At 43.3% G+C, this 22,481-nt stretch overlaps 1 protein-coding gene across 5 annotated transcripts in view; it reads left to right on the forward strand.

The window, feature by feature from the left end:
* ARHGAP32 (Rho GTPase activating protein 32) overlaps nt 1-22,481 on the forward strand; it is a 239,979-nt gene that overhangs the window by 79,206 nt on the left and 138,292 nt on the right. For all 5 annotated transcript variants that reach the window (XM_086861446.1, XM_086861448.1, XM_086861444.1 and 2 more), the window contains exon 2: nt 12,311-12,419. In XM_086861446.1, coding sequence (XP_086717572.1) covers nt 12,312-12,419 — 108 coding nt within the window. In that variant the 5' untranslated portion in view covers nt 12,311. The remainder of the gene's footprint in view (nt 1-12,310; nt 12,420-22,481) is intronic.

A 22,481-nucleotide genomic window follows, 5' to 3' on the forward strand; every position in this document is an offset into this window, starting at 1 on the left:
TTATTTATTTATTTATTTATTTATTTATTTTCTTCCTGCTGAGTCACTGCACAGCTCACCAGTCCTTTATAGGCATTGCTTTCTAATGAGTCCTGACTCGGTTGTCCCTTTGTGTTTTCTTCCTGCACTCAGTGTACCAGCACTCCAACCAAGCTGCTCCCATGGTATTCCTCTGTGATCAGGGGGAGTGAGGCATATTCTAGTGGCAGGATTTGTCTCATGCTCAGGGACTTGTAATTCCTGTGATGTTCTCATTTTGAAATTGTTCATTTTCCTTGCACAGAGGCAGCTGGTGGATGCAGACACCTTCTCCTGGAGTTGAGGGGACAGGAAACCTTGTTTGCTTTTGCTTTTCCATGCACTGCACTACTGGCATCTGCTTAGGCAATTCAACACCTTTCTTATTTTTCATCCCCTATAATGTATTAGAGAGGGCCTTTGTTCTTTGAGTAGCTTTTCAGTCTTGACTAGGAATATACAGTTCACTGTTTCCCTCTTTCTTTATCCCTCCTTCCTTCTACCTTTTAAATTGAGTTGGTATTTCAGAGACCTTCTTGTCTGGCCTGATATAAAATTAGAGGTTTCATAAGCCCACAGAATTTTGAAGCAGCACAATTAAAATGTTTTGTTTAAGAAGGTTGCAATTTCTTCCAGTTTTAAAACCTCCTTGTTCTCAGTCAAAGATTGTTTCTGTAATTCTTACATTTTGTTGTTTGTAGTTTGTTTTTAAAATTAAACCACAAATATGGTCTCTCATTTTTCCCCGAAGTGTTTGTGTTTCACATGCTTCCCCCTGCCCCAGTTAATTAGAAATAACAACAACCAACAAAACTATTCCTTTTACCTGGTCTCTGGCATTCCTGAGGGATTAGGGTGGTGTTGCATGATGAGGCACTGAAGCCCTATCCATGTTTCAGGGACTCAACTCAGCTCCAGCGTTTGCAAAGCAAAGATGAATGTCCAGATTCTCAGTTAGTAGGAAGAGACACAGGTTGACAGCAGGGCAGGATCCTGAATCTGGTTTAGCAACTGGATCTAGTGAGTGGCATCCTGTCTGTGGCAGTGGGTTGGAGTTACATGATCCTTAAGGTTCCCCCCAACCCAGACCTTTTGGGATTCTTTGATGTGCAAAAGCCCCTCTGGCGTTCACAGGGCAGGAGGTCTCTAGGGTGATGATCATCACCTCTCTGTGCAGCCACAGCTGGTGCAGGTGACCCAAGATGTCCCCACCCCAGAGCTCTGACCTGTCCCAACAGGAGCTCCTGGGGCCTGGCAGCTCTCCTGGCCCAGCACAATGCCAGCCCTGTGTGGAATGGGTTTATTTTTTTGCTCCAGGGAAGTGTCTGTAGAGATGGGCAAGCCCCTCTGCTGGGCATCAGGTAGAGGTGGGAGCACCCTGGCAGGGCTGTGTCCCTGCTGCCTGGTGGAGGTGCTGGCTCTGAGCTCTTTGGTGATGCTGCTCTCTGCAGCCCAGAGGTTCCCTGCTCAGTGATCCTGGTCAGTCTTTCTGTGTGTAGCTTGTTGCTCTCTCTTCTCTTTTTCTCTTCTTTGGAAGGAGTTCATAAAGTAATGAGTGAGGAGGAGGTGTTGCATAAACTCTCCATGCTCAGAGGCACAGGTTGGGAAAGGGCAGAGCTCCACTCCTGAGCCTTCTCTGAGAGAGGCTTTTTGTATTCCTCAGGAGAGTGCCCTGATTGCCTGTGGGGGGCTGGCTCTTGTCTCTGCTCCATCAGGATGCAACATTTCATGGCAAGGTGTGAGTGAGAGCAGGGTGTGATCCCCTGCACTGGAGGGTATTGTTCTCCCTGAGCCTCGATTCTTGCTACTCCAGGCCTTGATAAGGTGTTTGATATTTCATTATGTGATGGACTGGGAAACAAGTTATTTCCTACCTTACAGCCAGTCTTCCTCTTTTGAAACACTGGACAACTTACAGGAGCTGACAGTTACTGTGGTTTTTGGAAAATGGATGGAGATAACTCTCTTTACTCACCTCTTGGCTGCTTTGATGTACAGTCATCATTTGATGTACAACATCATTGATGTTTTATGGTCTCCTGGCATATCCAAGTACAGCTTTTAGCATAACTGTTATTATCGGAAGTCCAGCACAGGTTACACCTGGTGTTTCAGTGGTGTGCTCCTCTGAGCAGCTTTAGAGTTAAGGTTTGGGTTGATGATGTACCATCTCTCACTCTCCCCTCCAAAAGGAAAAATACATCTAAATTAGACTGAGGGCTTGGCTAATTGTTTTCTGTGTTCATCTGTGAGGCAGCAGGAAACCAAGCTGCAGGGTTTCCATTGAGAGCAGCCATGTGTGCCAGCTTGGCTGCCTTTGTCCCACACTGCCTGTGGGTGTTGAGGGGAAAAGGGACAGTAGTGGCTGCAGCTGGACCCTTGAGAGCCAGCCAGGCAAGGGAGAGTGAGGAGCTCTTTGCTGGTTATTTGGGGCTTTATTATTCACTGAAAATGCTAATTAACAATTGTAATTTATTCCAAAAGCCAAAGTAAGTGTGTTTCTGGTTGTGAAAGATTTCATCAATGCTGAATGTGTTGTCCCTGAAGGGAAATGTGCTCTGAGATGCTGCAAGAAGGTTTGACTGCTGTGCCCCTGCAGGTCTGCAGCTCTCAGGCACTGCTTCTCCTTGTCCCTCTTGTGTCTTCTGCAGTCCTCTGACTTCCATCTTCCCACTCCCTGCATTAGAAATTCCTGTGTGGAGGGGTGGCAGGGCAAGTTTGTCCCAGTGCTGTGTGAGCCCAGGGAATTGAGTCCTTTGGATTCAGGGCACTGCTGTTGAGAATTAATTACAGTGTAGCTTTGCACATTCCCTGCCTATGTGACCCCCACTTGCTTAAATCTGTCCCTGATGATGACTTGTTGCAGTTGGAGGCCTCCATTTAATTCCATTTAGCCAGTCAGGAGCTATCCAATAGGGATAATAATAGTGAAATATTTAAGTAGTGGTTTCTAGATGGGGAAAGGACTGAGCAGCCTCCTATTTGCTTTTGATACCACTGAAGTGCAATGATAATAGAAGGGTAGGAGGAGGACTGTTGTAAATATGATGCAAGGACCACCCATCATTTAAGAGTATTTATTTAACTCAGAGTAACAGGAGCTACTCTTTATTTGCATATGGTTATATTTTATTATTTGTTCAGCTATTCCGGTACAGGTGTCCCAGTGCTCATTTCCATTGATTTCCTTGTAAGAATTCACTAGCAAGTCTGCCAGGGGTAGGGTTTTTTCCCCTGATTTCAACCACAGAGTGTCCCATAACCACATGCATAGGCAGTTTGGATGTATTGGATAGACAGGAGGTGTGGGACAGATAAAAAGTGTAGCTCTGGGTGGATGTCTGGCTCCATATAAATGTTTTAGTTGGAGAAAGGTTTCCCTGCTCAGCAGCTGTGTGACTGGGTGAGTTCTGAATGTTGTTTCATGTTATGAACAGTTGTCATTTAGCAGCACGTGAAGCTGATTGTAACTGATGAGGTGATTGGTCTTGATCCTTCCATGTGCTGAAAACATGTTTTTTCCAGGATGTGCTTCTCTGAGGGAAGACTAAGTTTGCTATGGCAAACTTATATAATAAAATAATGATAAACTAATAAACTAAATATAATGTATTTGCATTTTGCATTGGCACTACAAACCCCAGATGAACCTAGCTGCGTGTTCTTGGATTAGATTTAGGTCATTCATTACGATTTGGGGTCTCCTTTGATGTGTGCCACATTTGGATCAGCTGGGACCAGATGGGGTTTGTTGTTTGTGTGATGGTGAGGTTTGAAGGATCCAGCAAGGGGTAGAACAGGCCTTGCTGGGCATTGAGAAGGGCTGGCTGGGAGAAGGCTTGGGCTTACCAAGACAGACAAAAAGAGATTGCAGAGGAAGTGCAGGAAACAGCTTCTGACTGAGAGCTTGGTGAGAAGTCCCTGTTGGTATCACTTGGGTGAGGACAGGCAGTGAGGGTGAACCCTGCTGTGGGGTGTAGATAATTCCCACCAAAGCTGCTGGGAGTGGGAAAGGCCCCAAGGCAGGACATCCCACTGCCCCACAAAGAACCTTTGCTGATGTGCCCAGGTTCAGACTCCTTAGCAGAGCAGGAAGGTGGGAGCAGCATCTTTTCCCATCTCCCTATTGTGTTCCAACTTTAGAGCTGCTTGTAGCAGTTTATTAATGGTAAATAAGAGGTTTGTGCCCTTTTCCCTAAAGGTATTTTTTTTTAGTACTTTTATACTTGTTCCTGAGTCAAACAAAAGAAATCCAAGCTAGGGCTCAGTGATTCTGATTGTTCAGTGATTTCCTAATTCTTTTCTCTCATACTGGGCAAAGTGATGAGAGAAACATATTACAGAGGAATTTTTTTATTGACTGTCACTGTATTCTGAAAGAAAATGCCAAGCACCTACTAAAATAACATCTTTTATGTGTTGCCAAATAAAAGAGCAGGTTTGTGAAGTAATAATACGTATGCAAAAGCATGAGGATTCTATGATTATTTTTATGAAGTTTTTTAATAACTAAGAACATGCTTATAAAAGCTGAATATTTCAAGAACTTATTCTTTTCATAAAGTCCTTGAAGAAATGCCAGTTATGCAAGACCTGAATACAGATTCTTACAGCCCAGTTGCACAAATCTAAGTTCCATGTTCCAGTCCCTTCCAGAATGTGGAATGAGCATCTCTCTGTACTCACTTAGGTACGAGGAGATGGATGTTACTGAGCTGAGACATAAAACACAACCAGGTGAGACAAGAGGCTGCCAAAACTATGGTGGATAGGTAGGAATAGGTGAGTCTATTGCTTTTTGCTGCTTTCAAATTTAGAGATTTACTGAAGGTAGTTTGGTGTTGATTTTACTGTGTGCCTACAGAACTGTTCTTGGAGGAAAGGAAACCATCAGAGGGTTTGTTTTATAGTACAGTGCTGGCTTCTGCTCTTCCATCCTCTCTCTTTTCCTCGATGGGTGGGAAATGTTCAGTTGTTTGGTACCTTGGAACCTGCCCAGTGGTGCCAAGGTCCTGCTGGGACAGCCCTGTGGTTGTGTGAGAGCATAGGCAGTGCCCTCAAGATCTGAAATCTTGAAAACCTGAAATCACAAAATCCTGGACTGGTTTGGGTGGGAAGAAACCTTAAAGCTCATCCAGTCCCATCCCTGGCGTGGGCAGGGGCACCTTCCACTCTGCCAGTTTGCTCCAAGCCCTGTCCAACCTCAACTTGGGCACTGCCCCATCCCTATGGGGCAGCCACAGCTGCTCTGGGATGTCTGTGCCAGTGTAAACCTCAAAGGAAAGAACTTCTTCCAAATATGTAATCTAAATTTATCCTTTGTCAGTTTAAAGCCACGTTCCCCCCTTGGTTTGGGGGCTTTGCTTATGCAGTGAGGGTTATGAGGAGTTGGGAGATGCTCAGAGTTTTGTAGACACCAAGAAGTCAATTGGGAATAAAAAGCTGATTCCCAAGGTGAGAAAGGCTGCCTGTGGTAGCTGAAGATGGCTTTTTTTGCTTAAATAGGAACTGCCTTGCCCAGACTTGCCCTTTTGTCCACAGGTTTTAAATTCCAGATAATATGGTCTTGTTTGTGCAACTTTACTTTGAGAGCTCAGAAACTGTGGTTCAAATGTTCTTGCAAATTAATAAACAAGATGTCTGTTTGGAAGTCTGAAACCACAGTAAAGCCTTTGAGCAAAGATAATTGTCTGACTGTATTGGAGCTTATATTTAAGCATGTCCAGAGAGCTGGAGCAGGGTAGGAAACCTTTATTAATTAATTAATCTCTGCAGTGCCATTGGAACTAGTCTGCCTCCCTCTGCAAAAGAACATACGCGGTGGAAGGGTTGTCATGTCCACTCTGGAATTTTAAAAATTAATCAAGTGATAGTGCTGATTGCAAAAAGATTTTTATTTAAAACTTCCTATATTTAATTTTTAAAAAGTTTTTTTAACTTCATGTATTCTTCATCTAAGAAGAGAAGTTAATGCAAAAAAAAGAAACAACACTTTTTTCTCCCTTCCTTAGCGAAAGAGATTTTCAGGCAGCTGAGAATCTCATTTAACAGGTGGAGATGCCCATCCAATGGGAAGTGATTATTTTCTTTAAACAAATAGTTTGAAGGAATAGAAACCCCTGAACTAAAAAGTTTGTGTGAGGTGGTTTGTGGTGACCAATTGCCTTCTGTTGCTGAACTACAGTAGTTGGTATTGGGGATCCTATGAGCCCTTCCACACCACCCTATTGCATTGGTGATCTCAGGCTCCCGGGTCACAGGTGTGCCATGATTTTGGAATCTCAATATTGAGAAAACCAGAACATTTGGTATTTAAGTATTTTAAAACTACCTTTGTGGCTGTAACTACTGTGGTTAATTTCTGAAAGCCATCACAACCAGTACAATGGCATTAATGTTTCATTGTAACAGTACTGATAGCATGAAGACCTCTATTCCCATACCTTAGAGATTCCCAGCCTCCTTTATTTGGACACATGGATAGATCTGCCAGGGATGCCTGCATTCCATGACAAGGGCACATGAAGTAAAGAGCTGCACAGCACAGTGAGCTTGTTTGAAGTTTTTAATTCTGCCGCCCACTGTTGCAGTTCTGAGACCCTCACATATCTACATCCGCTAGAGTGAAACCCACTGAGCTCAGCTCAGAACCAGGTAATAAGTAAATGCTTCATGAGTAGCCCTGGAGTATCCAGAGTGCAGAGAGATCTAGTTTGTTGCTTTGTGCTGATTGAATGACATTTCATCCCAGTGACTTTTATATATTCTCTTAATGTAATATATTGTTAGTCTCCTGATTTTTCTTGTGCAGTGCCTTCCCAAATAATTGAATTTTGGCTCTCTGATGACGAACTTCCATCAAAAGTAGCAATTACAGCTTTCAACATTGTCCAATCAATCACAGCAAACCCACAGCAACCCTTTAGTTCTGCCAAGTTCTCACTCTGTGGCCAAGGATTAAACACAATCCATTTAGCATTTGTTTATTTATGAGATGGGCTTGGAGCTGCCCTTGCCAGGCTTTTGCAGCTTCGTGTTGTGTGATCCTGGAGTCAGACTTCAGAAATCTTGTTTTATATAATACAGATGGACATAGTGTCATCAGGGAGGTGTTGACAAAGCTGATTTGAAACATGAGAAATTAAATCCTCATCAGGTCAGTGTTGTCAGCCTGCAATTCCCATCACTTCTTTCATTTTTCCTGGGGCTCATGAGCTATCTCTGTTTTCCATATTGTATGATAATTTTAGTCTTTTCCACTGTATTAGTTTTAATTTCATGGACACAGAGTTTACTTGGAAAATTGGGCTGAGAGGGCTATGTGCATTTTGGCATTTTCCCCATCTCCCTAATGTAATTTCCTAATTTTTGTGTGTGGTAAAGGCTGAGATCAGATATGAAGATATAGCAGGGTTTCTCACATGATTCCAACTTCTTTCCCAGGTGTTTATAAACTTTGGGTCAAATCTCAGTTCTTGTTTAATAATTTTTCTTCCTTTCCTGGTGGCAATGGACAGCTCAGGGGATGTGAAGAGTTGGCTTAATTCTGCTGTCATATATTGTAGGGTGACACCCATAGTGCTTTACATCTTAAGTGACTTATTTTAAACTCTCTGAAGCAGAGTTTTCAAGGCATTCCTCTGTTGATTTGCTGCTGGATTACATTTCCAAACTGTGATTGAGAGTAATGGGATTAAAACTCTACTTGTTACATTAGGAAGGACAGGGATGCTCCACCCAGACTAGGATGGGTTATTTTTGCCTTTTGTGCAAATTATTTGAACAAAACAAACATGAGATTTAATCAGATAGTGTTTGAAACTTCTTGGTTTCCAGTCTAGGTTGGTGTCAGCACAGACCTTAATTGAATTGTAGCCTTTGAGGTAAAATTTATATCTTGGAAAACATCACTTTCTGTGGAGCTCTAAATCCTCTTGAATTGTTGGTTCCGTAGGGCAGAGCTGTGCTTTTCCATCAGGGGAGCAATCTCCAGGCACAACAGTGTGATAGAAATAATAAATAAACTAGTAAATCAGTTCTCATCAGCTCTCACCACTCGGTTGGAGGTCAGGAAGAAAAGTCACTGGTGGGGGAAGCAGCCAGGAGAAGTTGCAGTGCCTGATGTCCTCAAGGAGGAGAACAACTCCAAATCATATTTGGCATTTAATCTAAAGAATCCATTGCCTGTCCAAGTGGGATGGGCCAGGCAGCCAGTTAACTCTGACAGGAGCCTGGCATGGCTCTCACACCTCAGGAAGGAATTTGTCACTATCCTTCGTCCAGCCATTAACTGGAGTGGCACCAAAGCCATGATAATTGTGTTACTCCTCTGCTGTGGCTTTGGGGGTGTGCCAAAGAACCTGAATAACAGGAACAGACACTCTTGTAGGAGTCCCACAATGTTTTAAGAGATATGTTCTTGTTTAACTTGAGGTGCTCTTTTCCACAAACCCCCCTTTTGTGATTCTTTCTCTCTTATGCACAGTTGGATCTGTGGATGTGGGACTCTTTAAAAGCCATAGGGGAGGTTCTTGTCTAGTGAAAGGTGTATTTAAAAATTACAATATTATAAACAAGCAATAATTGTAGAGTTTAGGGACATCAAGCTGAATATTCACCTATTTAATACAAAGTTTACATTTACTTGAGATAAAGTTTACTTAATACAAATCACCCTGCAGATCTCCTGTAGGTATTTCTTGGCTTGTGACACAACATAGTGTGAGCAATCAGGATTTAATGCTTGATAAGGCATCAGAGGGTTTTAATTTCTGATATTTTATAAATTATGGGAGCAGCTAATTGGATTTGAGAAAGTGGAAAAAGACATGTTTTCTCAATGGACTTGTGTCCTGTACAAATATACAAGTTCTAACTAAATTAATCAACCCAACCTACTAGAGAACTTCAAAAGGTGGGTGTGAAAGTGGGCTGGGCCTTTTGTGAGATGTCCTGTAAACATTTGTTCCAGTACATTTGGTTCTCAATTTACAGTGAAGAAGGGTTCATTCATCTGCAGAGAAATTGCTTAATGGCTTAAAATAGAACTTTTATTAATATAACAGTGTCACATTTCAGTGCTGCTGAGAGGTTGAGGAAGTGGCATTTTAAATAAAATTATATTTCTATTGTAATGGCCAGGATTACATTTTTTAGTGACTTCTCACTCATTTACATCTGCCCCAAATATATATACCCAAATGGAGCTGTTATAGAGCAGCTCCTTTAGTTGGTTTGACCTTTAGTGTTTACAAGATCCATGTGTCAGTGTTTTGTGTAAGTGCTTCTGGTATTTGAGGTGTTTTCCTCTCCTGTGGAAAAGAATCCTTGGCAGAAACAAGACAATCTGTCTTGTTACAGCTTGACATGTGTGGTGAATTAGACATATGTATGCTGTGCTATTTATTTATTATATAAATTAAAAGAATGTCAAATATACAGAATGCACATGCATATAAAAATATGTGAATGTGATTACACCTAGAGATAATAGTCCAAGCTTGTCTTGGGGTGAGGCCAGGGTTTTCCCTATGCCCAGCTGGTAGGAAAGCTCCTTCCCCAGTTGTTGTTCTGAGGTTTTATATGCCTGGAGGAAACGTTGTAAAAAGGAGAGTTTAGAAGCTGCTTTTCTTCCTACTCTCCCCCCCTTCTCCCCATACTCCTCTTCCTGTTTCATTGCTGCAAGTTCACAAAGTTGTTTTCCTTCATCCAGGCCACTGATGGACAGGAAAAAGCTGCCAGACTTAATCCATAAAGGACTACTATTACCTGCAGCATCTTCAGCCTTCCTTGCTCTCTGTCTCAGATGGCATGGAATTAAATAGTGGCTATTAAAAATTAATAAGGGTGCACAGATGGTTATCAAGCGCTGATAATTGTGTCAGAGAGAAAATATTCAGTATTGTTTCCCTTATTTCTGTGATGTTGTGACCAAATTTGAATTTCCCTCAGCAGCAGAATATTCTAAGTCTGGCAAAAGCTCAAAGAATTGACTGTTTTAAAGGCTCAATTTTGCATGTGGAGCTTTTCCAATTTGCAGTAAAAGTCCTGAACACCTTCACAGGAAGAAAAATGGGACTGCATTTTGGGATCTCAGTGGGAAGAGTTTGTGAAGAGTTTATCATGGAAGTTTTATAGACAAAGATTAAAGAAATAATGTGAATAAATAGATTGGAGTGTGATAAAAAACCTGTGTGCTGTGACATCCATGTTGATCCAGTGTGAGGGAATAGACCCTGAACATGTGCCTGATTCCCAGGATTATTTGAAACAGGACATACTATCCTCTGCATTCACTCTCACCACTTCAGCCAACACATTTCAGAGGAGACATCTGGCAGGAATTGCCAGAGGAGCCGTGTAGGGAATCCAGTTGTTCTCCTGAATGCTGATAAAGCTGTAAATGCAGTCCTGTTGTTTTCAAGTCTTTAGATTGAGGAAGAACTTTGATAAGCTGTAATGAGAAGCACTTTGATAAGCAGCTTTAACTCCTGGAGAAGGTGGGTCTTGATCACATCACCCTTCCTTCCATTCCATCACCTCAGGGAATTAAGACTGACGCTCTGTGGGATAATTTGTTTAGAATCTTTTTATTCAGCTGCAATATGGTCAAACCCCAACATTTAGAAATCCTCAGGAAAGCTGTATTGAGCATTTTTCAAAATCATGACATTGCTTTAAAAAGTTGAGGTTTCTTATTTATTTATTTATAATATCTTGTTTCTGAGTTGCACAACTTTGTTTCCTGTGCTTTAAATTGAGGGGGAAACCTCTCCTGTGGTGGAGCTGGGGCTGTCAGGCCAGGTCTCCTCCTCTTGATGTGCAAAGGACAATTGAAGCAGCAAATTTTTCGTCTTTCAAATTATTCTAAACATCTATTGCAAAGGTGAGGGTCTCCTTTCTGAGCTGACATTGCACGTCTGTATTCTAAATCATGGTGTTTTCATACAGACTTTTTTCATCTCTCTGCAGCTGTCCCCAGGTAGGTGCACTTTTTCCCTCCTGAGGACAGTGGATGATGTTTTAGGGTGGGAATGACGCACAGACCCAGTGAACAGCATTTCCCTGGGGCATTGTGACTTTCAGTTTTGAGGTTTATTTTTTCTGGGATAGGTTTTTTATTGGAGCAGAAATATGATAACAAAGCTGGGGATGAAATTATACGGGCTGTAATTCCTAACCTGGCCGTGCCATTAACTGCAGTGTTAATTACTTCATCCTTAACCCTCTTGGAGAGAACAAAGCTGAGTTAAATGATTTGGCCCTGTGTCAAGCAGTGTGTTGGGGTTTCAGGACTTCACATCTGAAGCAAAGGAGTTTTATTAAATGGCTTTCACCAGGCCATTTAATAAAAGTGTTTCAGTCAAGTGGTGCATAAATGAGTAGAGTTAAAAACCAGCCCTTTTTGCCCATGTCTTTGCACTGCTGATTATCAAAAAGCTTATCCTAAATACATAAGTGGTGATCTATTAAGGGAATAACAGCCTGCCTGAATATTATGTTTAATGAAACTGGAATGGGTGATACTAGACTTTGAACAAGCCTTTGGTCTTTTCAAGTCTACGCTGTAGTCTCTGCAAAGGCACATTTTTACAAACAGAACGTCAAAAAAAAAATACATACCTACAGAATGCTGACATGTGGAGGGGCTGAGGAGCCTTTATGAATTCTTTCTCAGTTTTCATTTTGAGCCTCTGATCTCTGTGCAGGCTTGGAATAGTCTTCACAGGGGATTTGGAAGACAGCTCCTTATCTGAAGAAAAGTTTCACTTGGTCACATCAGGCTGACTTGAGGTGCTCACTCTTCAGATAGAATCAGGAAAGGGTGAGCGCTGATGGATCAGGCCTTGGGATGTGGAGTGAGACTCTTAAGATTTGGAAACTGTTATCCCCATTTCAGGCAAAATCTCCTGAAAGGAGGAGGAATCAAATGGGTGTATTTCTCCTTACAGTGTGTGTTTCTCTTGCTGTTTGCCTGGGCAATAGGAGACGTTTTTCTGAAGTTGACTGAAAATCCCTCCTCTGCATTTTTCTGTGTTGCAAGACTTGCAAATTGTGCAGTGATTAAACAAAATTATCTACTGATTGGTTAGGAAGTGCAGATTTCCCTCCACCAGATTTACACTCTTGTCCTGCTTGTATAATGAGGAAGTGGGAGAAACTCAGGACTGTGTGGGATTTCTGGATGTGTAAAATCATTTTATGTTGTCACTTAACTGAGCACTGTAACAGACTGGGTGTGAGATTACCTAGGAATTGTTACTGAATATCCAGCTTCTGTCCTTCTTTCCAGAATGATGAAGTCCTCTGTCCACACAGAAGAAGATGACTTTGTTCCAGAGCTGCAGAGGAGCATCCACCCCAGAGAGAGGCCGGACTGGGAGGAGACACTCAGCGCCATGGTAAAACACCTGGGCTACATCTTCTCTTCCCATTATTTTCCATTCTATTCCATTTATACTCCCTGAGTTTCAGCTTTTTAAATGGATTGCACAGTACTTTGAACAAGGCTAAAATGCTTCCTTTCCTCTGGCAGTTTGTCAAGGAGAGGGAAGGAGCTTTCACAACTCTTCTGCCCCAAAGCAGGTCTCGTAACCAATTAAAAGGTCCATTATGTCATGACGATTTTCAGTCTGCATTAACCTCTTTTTCAGCAAGACTTCAGAGCATGAAGGGAACTTCTTGTAAAAACATGCTCTTTGAAGCATACAGCATTGTGAAAGAATGAGATTTTAGCAAAATGCTGGCTCAGTCTACATAAATAAAACCTCAGCCTGAGAGCAAACCTGGCATCAGAGGGACCAGAGCTGCAAAAAATCACATGCAAAGGTGCTGTTCTCATCTCAGAGGGGGCACTCAGTTGGGCAGTGGGCCACAGATGATGACCTTAATATACATGGGGGTTTTTGCAGCCACAGCTTCTCTGGGCACCCTGTTCCAGGGCCTCACCACCCTCACAGGCAACAATTCCTTCCCAATATCCCATCCAGCCCTGCCCTCTGGCAGTGGGAAGCCATTCCTTGTGTCCGGTGTCCCTCTGCCTGTATAAAGTCTCTCACCCGCCTATTTATGAGCCCCTTTAGGCACTGGAAGGGGCTCTGAGCTCTCCCTGGAGCCTTTTCTTCTCCAGGTGAACACACCCAGCTCTCTCAGCCTGTCAATTTTTGTGCTTTTCACTTTGTAATTTTTTTTCTTCCTCATGTGTGGCTGTTTTTGCCTTCTCTCCACCTTGGCCACAGTTGGGAGCACTGTCAGTTCCCATCAGTGTTGCTCAAGCAGCAGCACCTGCTCCCAACTTGGAGCTTCCCACATCGTGGAGTCTGGTGGGAGTCATTGTGTGACACCTCACTGCTGTCTGTGACCTCCAGGTGTGTCTCAGAGCTGTCAGGCTGCAATTCACTGTCCTCACCTGTGACACAGGTTTCCTGGCATATTTCATTTTGTGCTGCTTTTTTCTCCTGGTTGATTTGCAGTGAAAGGAATGTTCACCTGCTTGAGGCTGTTGTGCTCATGGACAGTGCTCAGTGTTTATTTTATCCTGCATCATGCTCCTCTCACTGCCCAAGTAAATCACGTTTTGGAACGTGTTCTCTTGCTTAGCTATGTGCCAGCAATGCCAAAACTGACTGGTCCAGTGGAGAAGAGATTCAGAGTATAATAAACAGGGAAATTCCCAGCTGGGGTTGCTGCACAGTGACTTGGTGTGATGAAGAACAGTGAAGCTACTGAATCTGTATTTAGAGTGGCTGGATTTGTGCTCACAATGTTGGTTTGATCTCAGGGTCCTCTGAATACAGTGTAAACAGGGGGAAGAAAAACCTCTCCTGCTTGTGTTTACTGTGTTGAGCAAATCAAATTTCCACTTTCAACCTCTGCCTTATCTCCAGTCAGGGGCAATATTTACATGTAAATATTTGCAGGACCTTGTTCAGCACTGACACTTTCCTCTGTTTAACCAGCATATCTTCAGTATTCTGCTTTTTCCCTGATCACTTGAAGCCTGAGGTTTCTTCCCTCACTCTATTCCTTCACTTTGCATTCTTAGCAGCCTCTGTTTCTGCCTTGTCCCAGAGGTTGCTCTTTCCATGGTGTGTGACTGTTTCAGAGTATAGCAGTACATCTAACATTTGGTTAGTGATCCGTGGAGATGCAGATTTTAGATCTTGTTGCTGCTTGAAGCCCCAGCCCCCAGGAAATGGAGGATTCGGGGCTGGAGAAGTTGTTCCCTCCACTGGTTCCCCTGGCTGTTGCTGGAGCCCTGACAGGCACCAGGCTTTGTCATCTCAGATGAATTTCACCTGGCAAATGCTGAGACAAGGGGTACTGTGGAGAGCTGGGGGACTCCTGGAACTTGTCTCCTGAACTTTGCCTCTGTACATACTTTTATTAAGAAAAGTCAATTTATGAATTTATAGTTACATGAGCAAGTTGTCCTACTATTCCTCCCCACTTTTATCCATAATATTTTTCAAAGGGCTTATTATTAATTGATATAAGTGCTTTGTTTCCAGAGCTTTTTCTTAACAAGAAATAAACTGAAGGTATTTCTAAATGTGTGGAGGTTGAATGTCCTCCTATACTGTAAATATAAAGTTATAGAAATTCTTTATTTTTAATGTTTCTGTCATTGCTAGTTCGTTCTAGGCGCCTGAGTAGCTTCAGTCCTTTGTTTGATGCAACTTATTTTGTCTTCTTTGGTTTATTATTTATACTTTCATCTGCTTTTTAACACTGTTTTGTGTTTGTGGTTTAACAGGAGAACAAATGATCCTGTGATGAAGACCTGATTTGTGTGTGGGGGATCCCAGGATTGTGAAATGATTTGGGTTGGAAGAGACTTTAAAGCTCATCCTGTCCCACCCCTGCTATGGACAGGGACACCTTCCACTATCCCATGGTGCTCCAGCCTGGCACTGGACACTTCCAGGGATGGGATATCTTTTCCTCAGTATTTCTGGTGCAATTCTGTGTTGTAGGTGAGGTCCAGGCTGAAGGAGAGGCAGCTCTGGCTGAACAGAGTTACCAGGAGCTGGGTAATGAGGCAGCTGCCTGTGTGCTCCTCAAACATCGCTATATTTTGTATTCCCCCCCGACTCATGCTCTGTATTTTTAGAATTTGGGTATATTAGGCACATTTTCTCTGTCTCAGCCCCCAATTCCCACTGTGCTGCACCTGCTGAGTAACCTTCACACATCTCGGGATTTCTGCCTCTGCTCCACTTCAGAAAATGCAGCTGATGATATTGACTTTCTTCATAGAACACTTCTGAGTTCTGGGGCTGCAAAGCCCTGTGAGCCAAGGAAAATTGAAGTTTATGGATTTTCTAACATTTCTCCAAGACAGAAATGTTATTTTTAAGGAAAGGGGTGTCTTTTCCTTGTCAGGTCCTGCTGAGTGCTCTGAGTTACAAGAAATGAAGTTGTGAAAGAGCCTTTATATAATATTTCTCACATGAGCCTACAAAACAACTGTCCCCAGCCTGCAGTAATTTTAGCATAAATTGATACTTGTGCTTAATATTAGATTTACCACATTACTGACCTGTTGAGTTACTCCCTTCCCCTCTTCATGACTTCAGGGAGTTGCACTGTTTAAGAGCACTGAGCCAGTGGCTCTCCCCCCACCAGGCTGCTGTGCTTACAGACTGCGTTCCTGATGCCTTTGTCTTCCACTTGTCTAAATTTTGTGGGGAAGCAGGATTAAAATGCTGAGAGAAATACAAAAATCTTCATTTATGCACCCATTGCAAATGTGCTGACACAGAAAGGTGCCTCATGAAGCTGCATTCACCTAATGCTGGAGATCAGGGGAATACACTCAGAAAAGGATGTGGAGCTGCTGGAGCAAGTCCAGAGGAGGCCATGGAGATGCTCCAAGGGCTGGAGCTCCTCTGCTCTGGAGCCAGGCTGGGAGAGCTGGGGGTGCTCACCTGGAGAGGAGAAGGCTCCAGGGAGAGCTCAGAGCCCCTGCCAGGGCCTAAAGGGGCTCCAGGAGAGCTGGAGAGGGACTGGGGACAAGGGATGGAGGGACAGGACACAGGGAATGGCTCCCAGTGCCAGAGGGCAGGGATGGATGGGATTTTGGGCAGGAATTGTTCCCTGGCAGGGTGGGCAGGCCCTGGCACAGGGTGCCCAGAGCAGCTGTGGCTGCCCCTGGATCCCTGGCAGTGCCCAAGGCCAGGTTGGATACTGGGGCTTGGAGCAGCCTGGGCTAGTGGAAGGTGTCCCTGCCCATGGCAGGGGTAGGAGAAGATGGTCCCTTCCAACTCATGCCTTTCTGTGATTCTCTACGTACTTCTAAAAAAATCAGTTCTCTTGCAATTTTTCAATTCCTTCAGCTTTGGAAGCCTTCAGAATATGAGTCTCTAAGCCCATGGAAGGTTTATTTTCCTGCATGTGCACTTCTGGCTGGTGTCTCACAGGATCTGGGAGTTCTGTTGTTCATTACAGGGGTGACAGCTGGGGTCAGGTGTTACTCATGTAGAACAAACAGGGTGCCTAGAAAAGGGGAACCTCTAAATTGCAGTTAGAAAACTGTGATGAATCAGTGAATTTGAAAAGTGCACAAGAAGGCAGCAGCTGCAGTTGGTACCCATCATTATTTTAGGCTTATGCTGATGGAATTTTCTTAGGAGAAATGCAAGCCAGTAAATGCTTTAGAAAGGCACAGAGTTAGAGCCTGTCCTATGAAGTCCCTGGAATAATCTTAGTTCTTAGGTCAGAGGGATTTTGAGATCTGTAGTATTTTCAGCATTTAATGCCAGATAGGGAAGGTACTGGGTTGTGAAGGTAATAAAGTCCTTTTAATGAGACCTCGATATATCACTGTTAAATCTGGGACATGAGCAAGGAGAAAACTATTTTTAAACGCAATTATGAATGTGTGCAGAGATGAGTGCATTGTAAGGGTTTAAAGAAAGATTTTTATGTCCTTAGTGTTTGTTTCTCATTCTTTGTACAGCATTTGGCCAGTTCTGCCCCAGGTCTTGAGTGGGGCTTCTGCAAGAATAGATGCCAAAAATAGAATACTAGGGGCTTATTTTTTTAATTAGCATTGCTTCATTGGTTGGTTTTTAATTCACAAAACATCGGGCCCGTTTCTGGTGCAGGCTAACACAAATACTTCCAGGAGCTGTGGAAAACTCTGAATAAAAAGGGAATGTGATGACTCCATTTGCTTCTCCCTGTAGGCTGTAGTGATTTCCAAAGAGTGATTTACTGAAATAATCTAATTTTAACTTCTGAGATATGTAGCTATTATACTCTTAAAAATGTTAAAATTGGTATTTTGGATTTTATTTCCCTGTGTTTCTTCATGCTTTGTATGTGTGTGAATCAACATCAGAATTTTACAGCTGAGGATGTGATTGGGAGCTCTGAAGTCACTGACAGAGTTTTGTCAGGCTGATCCTGTTCTCAGATGGGTTCCACATCATGGAAGAAATTTCTTGGGGAAAAATGTGCTTTTGAACTCTGAGTGCCCAGCTACAAGTACTTTTTAAAAATCCAAAATTTTAAGCTCTCAAGTGCAAGGGGAAGTCTTAGGAGCTATGAAGCTGAAATTGTGGAGTTTTTCTGCTATTTTTTGAAGGGCTTGGACAATTCAGTAGAAATGGACTTTAAATTTGTGGAATCTCCTGAGCTGGAAGGGACCCACAAGTCATTGAGTCCAACTCCTGACCCTGAACAGGAGGGCCAAGGACCCAACAATCCCACCCTGTGCTGAGGGTGTTGTCCAAATTCACCATGAGCTCTGCCAGCATCAGAGCCTGACCTGGATGGTTCTCCACCTAAGTGCTCCAGCATTTGGCTTCTGGCTCTGAGTCTGAGGGGGTCACTGCTTTGAATGCTATGGAAAATTTTACCTGTAGATTTGGAGGTTGGTTTTGTGCTGCTGAAGGTCCTCAAGCTCTTGAGTTGCCTGAATTAGTGAGTCAGAAGTGTGTTAAACTTGCAGGAGCTGCAGTTTGCCTTCTGTGTCCGGCACTAGGCAGCATTTTCATGTGAATTGCTGCAGCTCAGGCTGGGGAACAGGGGTAACTGAGGTAAGGGTGGGATAGAAGTGGGAGTCCAGGAAACGTGGACAACACAGTCATTGATCTGATACAAATGTTTTGGGACAGGCCAGCACACCAGGCAGGCATCAGGTGCAATAATATTTTGGTCAAAGCAGTTCTGGTCTGGCATTGCACCAGTGACCTGTATTTCCTTTTCAATCCACGTAACTTGTTTTTCCTTGTTACTGCTGCATGAATCTAGAATAATTTTCCCTCATTAAGCTTTTGGCAAGGGTTTCTGTTGCTGTGTGAGGTTCTTTCTCTACCTTTTGGTTAGAGGGGCCTTTTCATTCCACAGGCTGGCTCCCAGCATAGAGCTTGTCCCCAAGAATCTTTTGAAATTTGGGCAATCATTTAATTGGCACATTGGCTTCCATTTGGGTTTGCTAATTAAATAAGTTCAATTAATCCAGAGTGGATACTGTATTTTTGGCAGGAAGTACTAATTCCTAGCAATCAGTTTTCATCAAGAGCAGCAATAGTTTCTGGTTACATTTACAGCCTTCCCAGTGTGTGCACTCTGGCACTTAGAGTGGCGAGCCAGGACATCCAAACTATGTTTGGTAAATGTCTGTTTGAAGGTCTGTTTCGAAACAGCAAAATGAAATGATTTTGAATTTGCTAGCACTGGATCAGTGCAGTTTATTGTGCACCATTATCACCAATTTTAATGCACTCTGTTATTTCTTTCCTAATTCTGGCTCAGCCAGCAGCTGCTGTTGCTGGTGGTGCTAGGGATGCTGTTGTTGCTGCTTCAGGTTATTCCCTATCCTGAGCTCTGGAGTCAGGATTACACTGTCACAACCCTCCACCTCCTTCCATCCCACTCTGTTCCAAAGCTAATCTCTTTCTATGCCTGTTTTGTTGTCAGATTACAGGAAATGCCACAGCTGTTTGAAATGTACTTATTTGGGAGATAAAACTTATAATTTATTTACTGTCAATCATTTTTCCCTAGTCCCAGCTGCTTAAAAATAAGGTGAAACATTTAGGAATGAAAAGAATTCTCTTATTTATAAGCGGTTCATTTTAACTGGCACTTTTCTTTTCTTTAAAAAAAAATCAGTGTCCATGTCTTCTTAGTTGCCTTAATGCAGGAAAAGATGGAACAGCTTTTGAAGGCTATAAACAGTCTGCTTATCCATCCCCTTCCATTCCCCACCACAATTTAAGCCCAAGAGACAAACAAATCATGTCAGTTTGTCTTTCTAAAAGGTTGTAGGCATTAATGTTTTGGGTTTTTTTTTGCCATGATTCAGCCTCCTTAATTAGAAAACGATGAATTATTCCCTGAAGATGTTGGTAATCATTAGCCTGAATTTTTTGTTTAAATAATTCCCTACATTTCTGCCTTGCTGCACAGTATTGGTCACTGCTGTGTTGGTGTAAAGCTGCACAATGTTTGCTGGGATTTGATCAAATACCGTGGTTGCCAGGGCATAGATTATTCATCAAATCATGGAATGGTTTGGGTTGGAAGGGACCTTAGAGGCACATCCATTCTCACCCCTGCCATGGGCTAGGACACCTTCCACTAGCCCAGGCTGCTCCAAGCCCCAGTATCCAACCTGGCCTTGGGCACTGCCAGGGATCCAGGGGCAGCCCCAGCTGCTCTGGGCACCCTGTGCCAGGGCCTGCCCACCCTGCCAGGGAACAATTCCTGCCCAATATCCCATCCATCCCTGCCCTCTGGCACTGGGAGCCATTCCCTGTGTCTTGTCCCTCCATCCCTTGTCTCCAGTCCCTCTCCAGCTCTCCAGGAGCCCCTTTAGGCCCTGGCAGGGGCTCTGAGCTCTCCCTGGAGCCTTCTCCTCTCCAGGTGAGCACCCCCAGCTCTCCCAGCCTGGCTCCAGAGCAGAGGGGCTCCAGCCCTCAAAACATTCACCTTCCCAGCTCTTGCTGTATCAAGTGTCCTGTTCTGACCTCACCTGAGTGACACCAGGTCATTTCTAGAGAGCAGTGTTACCTCCTGTTTCAAGCACATCACCTTTCCTGGTGGGCAGGCAGGAGTGAGGAGTCTTGCCCAGATTGTGGAGCTTGGTTTGTGATCCCAGGCCAAACTTTCCCTGTCCCCTTGGACAGAGTCAGTGAAGTGATTCTTTTGTTGTGTTGGTCAGAATTTTATGGTATAAAGTGCATGCTACAGGCAGACACATTCCTCACATTGCTGTGTTGTCACAGGGCTTTATGCCAGGAGTGCAGTGGATCCCAGTTTTGTGCTCATGCCATTGGAAACAGCTCTTTTCTATAAACAAAAGCTGATCCCAGGTAGGCTTAACACACAGAAATATAAATTGCTGTTAATTGTACTGACTCAGATGCTGGGGTTGAACATTAGGCTGCTGTTTTTTCCAGCTTCCCCATCTTGCTGCTGTTGCACTGGGACAACTCCTGAGTTGCTAATCCAATTTATACCTATAACATAACATCACACTGTTATTTGCATAATCACTGGCTGCAGCCAGGGCACTTACCAGAGTGGGATCTGCTTGTTTGAGCCTGAATCCATCTCTGTTGGATTTTATGTGATGACAAATTCCTTTCTACCATAACAACCCAAAGCTACAATTGTCCTTTTATATCTAAGCCGTTATTAGGATCCCTTCCTCCCTCTGTGCCTCAAACAGTAGCTGGGATCTTTGGGGTCTTTTCTTTATCCACAGGAAACTGGAATTAAAAGTATTGTTCTTGTTGGATGTTCTAGTTTCTGTGGCTTTTCTCTATAATTTATTTTGTAGGCTGTACCAGAAGCAGGACTCTAACCCTGGCTAACTTTCCCACGCATATTGTATGTGGGATTTTTGTTCTTAAAGAAAGTGCATTCCTGAGCCACTGGGCTGTTGTGTGAGGCTGTGTACTGTACCCTGCAGCTCCTGGGCCCAGGGCTTTGGGAATGGTAATCAGGCTTCACTGTAGGAATGTCAGATCCAAACCTAAGGCTGTCAGGGAGTTATCATGCTAATGCTGCCCCCAGTAGCTGACCATTCACTTGTGCTTGGTCACATCCCTTTTAGCCCTAGAGCTATGGATTCTGTGAAGGAAAACACAAATGTGAGATTGTGTTGCTGAAAATCACCAGTACCCCTTGGGTGCATTGGATTCACGTGCAGAGAATTATTGAAAATCCCGGCGTCTCTTTAAGGCTCACTTGGGAAATGTTAATGTGGTGCAAAATCATGCTGCTGTGCAGAGGTGAATTTTGGTCACAGTGACAGTGGCAGTGCCAGAGGTGCTCAGAGCTGCCAAGCTGCTTGTTCCATGTCTTGGATTCCACTTCAGTGGTTTTACATGGGAGCTGGAGAAGGTTTTAACCACACATCCATGAGCTGCAGATCTTTATTTAAAAACACAGTGGACAAACAGACAAGAATTTGTTCTTTGCTCATTCCAGGCTGATCCTTTAAAATATGGTGAACGGATGCCCTGGACTAACTCCTCTGTGACACTGAGTCTCCAGAATGAGAGGTTTCCCTGAATTTGCCAGCTCATGGCAATACTTTGAGGTGTTGGGGTTTTGGTTTTTTTTTTACTTTTTCTTATTTCCCCCCCATCCCCTCCCCTTTTTAGTGGAGATGCTGAGAGTAGAAAAAACACATTCTATGTGGTCCTTAAAAAAAAAGAGAAGAATTCTCTTTTATATATGCCATGAAGTAAGTACTAGTTGGAGCAATTTGGAATTGGGAATGTGGAAAATTGAATTAAAAGTTTTAAACTCACAAAATGGTACACATTCAAATGTCTTTACTGAATGCAGATTTCCTAGACATGGGATTAAGAATGTGCATTGCCAGTGTTCAAAGTTTCCTTACTGTAAGCACTTGTCATTTTTTCACTCCTTTTCTCTATCCCATTATCTCTGTTGCCATGAGACTTTAAAGGCATCTCTGGCTGGGTGAGTGTTTCTCTACATTTTACAGTCCCCAAACTGAGAGCCAAATTAAAAGGTCAGTACTACCTCTGAATACTTAACCCATCCTGACCTTGAGCTCAGAACCTAAAGCACCCCTCCAGCCAGAAAGGATATTTTCACTAAAGAAGCAGCTAAGTGATGACTTCAGTTAAAAAAAATACAAAATTTAAAAGGTTCCAGTGTTTCTCATTCTGGACAACATCCTGTACTGGATGTTAATGAATGTGCCTGTGCTGCACTCTGCTGATGAGAACTTGAACAGCACAGGATTGATCCTTAAAATCACAGAATCACAGGATGGTTTGTGTTGGAAGGGATCTTAGAGCCCATCCAGTTCCACCCTGTGCCATGGACAGGGACACCTTCCACTATCCCAGGTTGCTCCAAGCCCCATCTATAGCCTGGCCTGGAACCCTTCCAGGGATGAGGACACCACAACCTCCCATGTCAATTAAGAAATGCAGAATTGGAAGGGTATATTTAATGTTATTTTTAAC

This window comes from Cyanistes caeruleus, chromosome 23, assembly GCF_971803275.1.
Source record: "Cyanistes caeruleus chromosome 23, bCyaCae1.hap1.1, whole genome shotgun sequence".
NCBI classification, from domain to species: Eukaryota; Metazoa; Chordata; class Aves; order Passeriformes; family Paridae; genus Cyanistes; species Cyanistes caeruleus.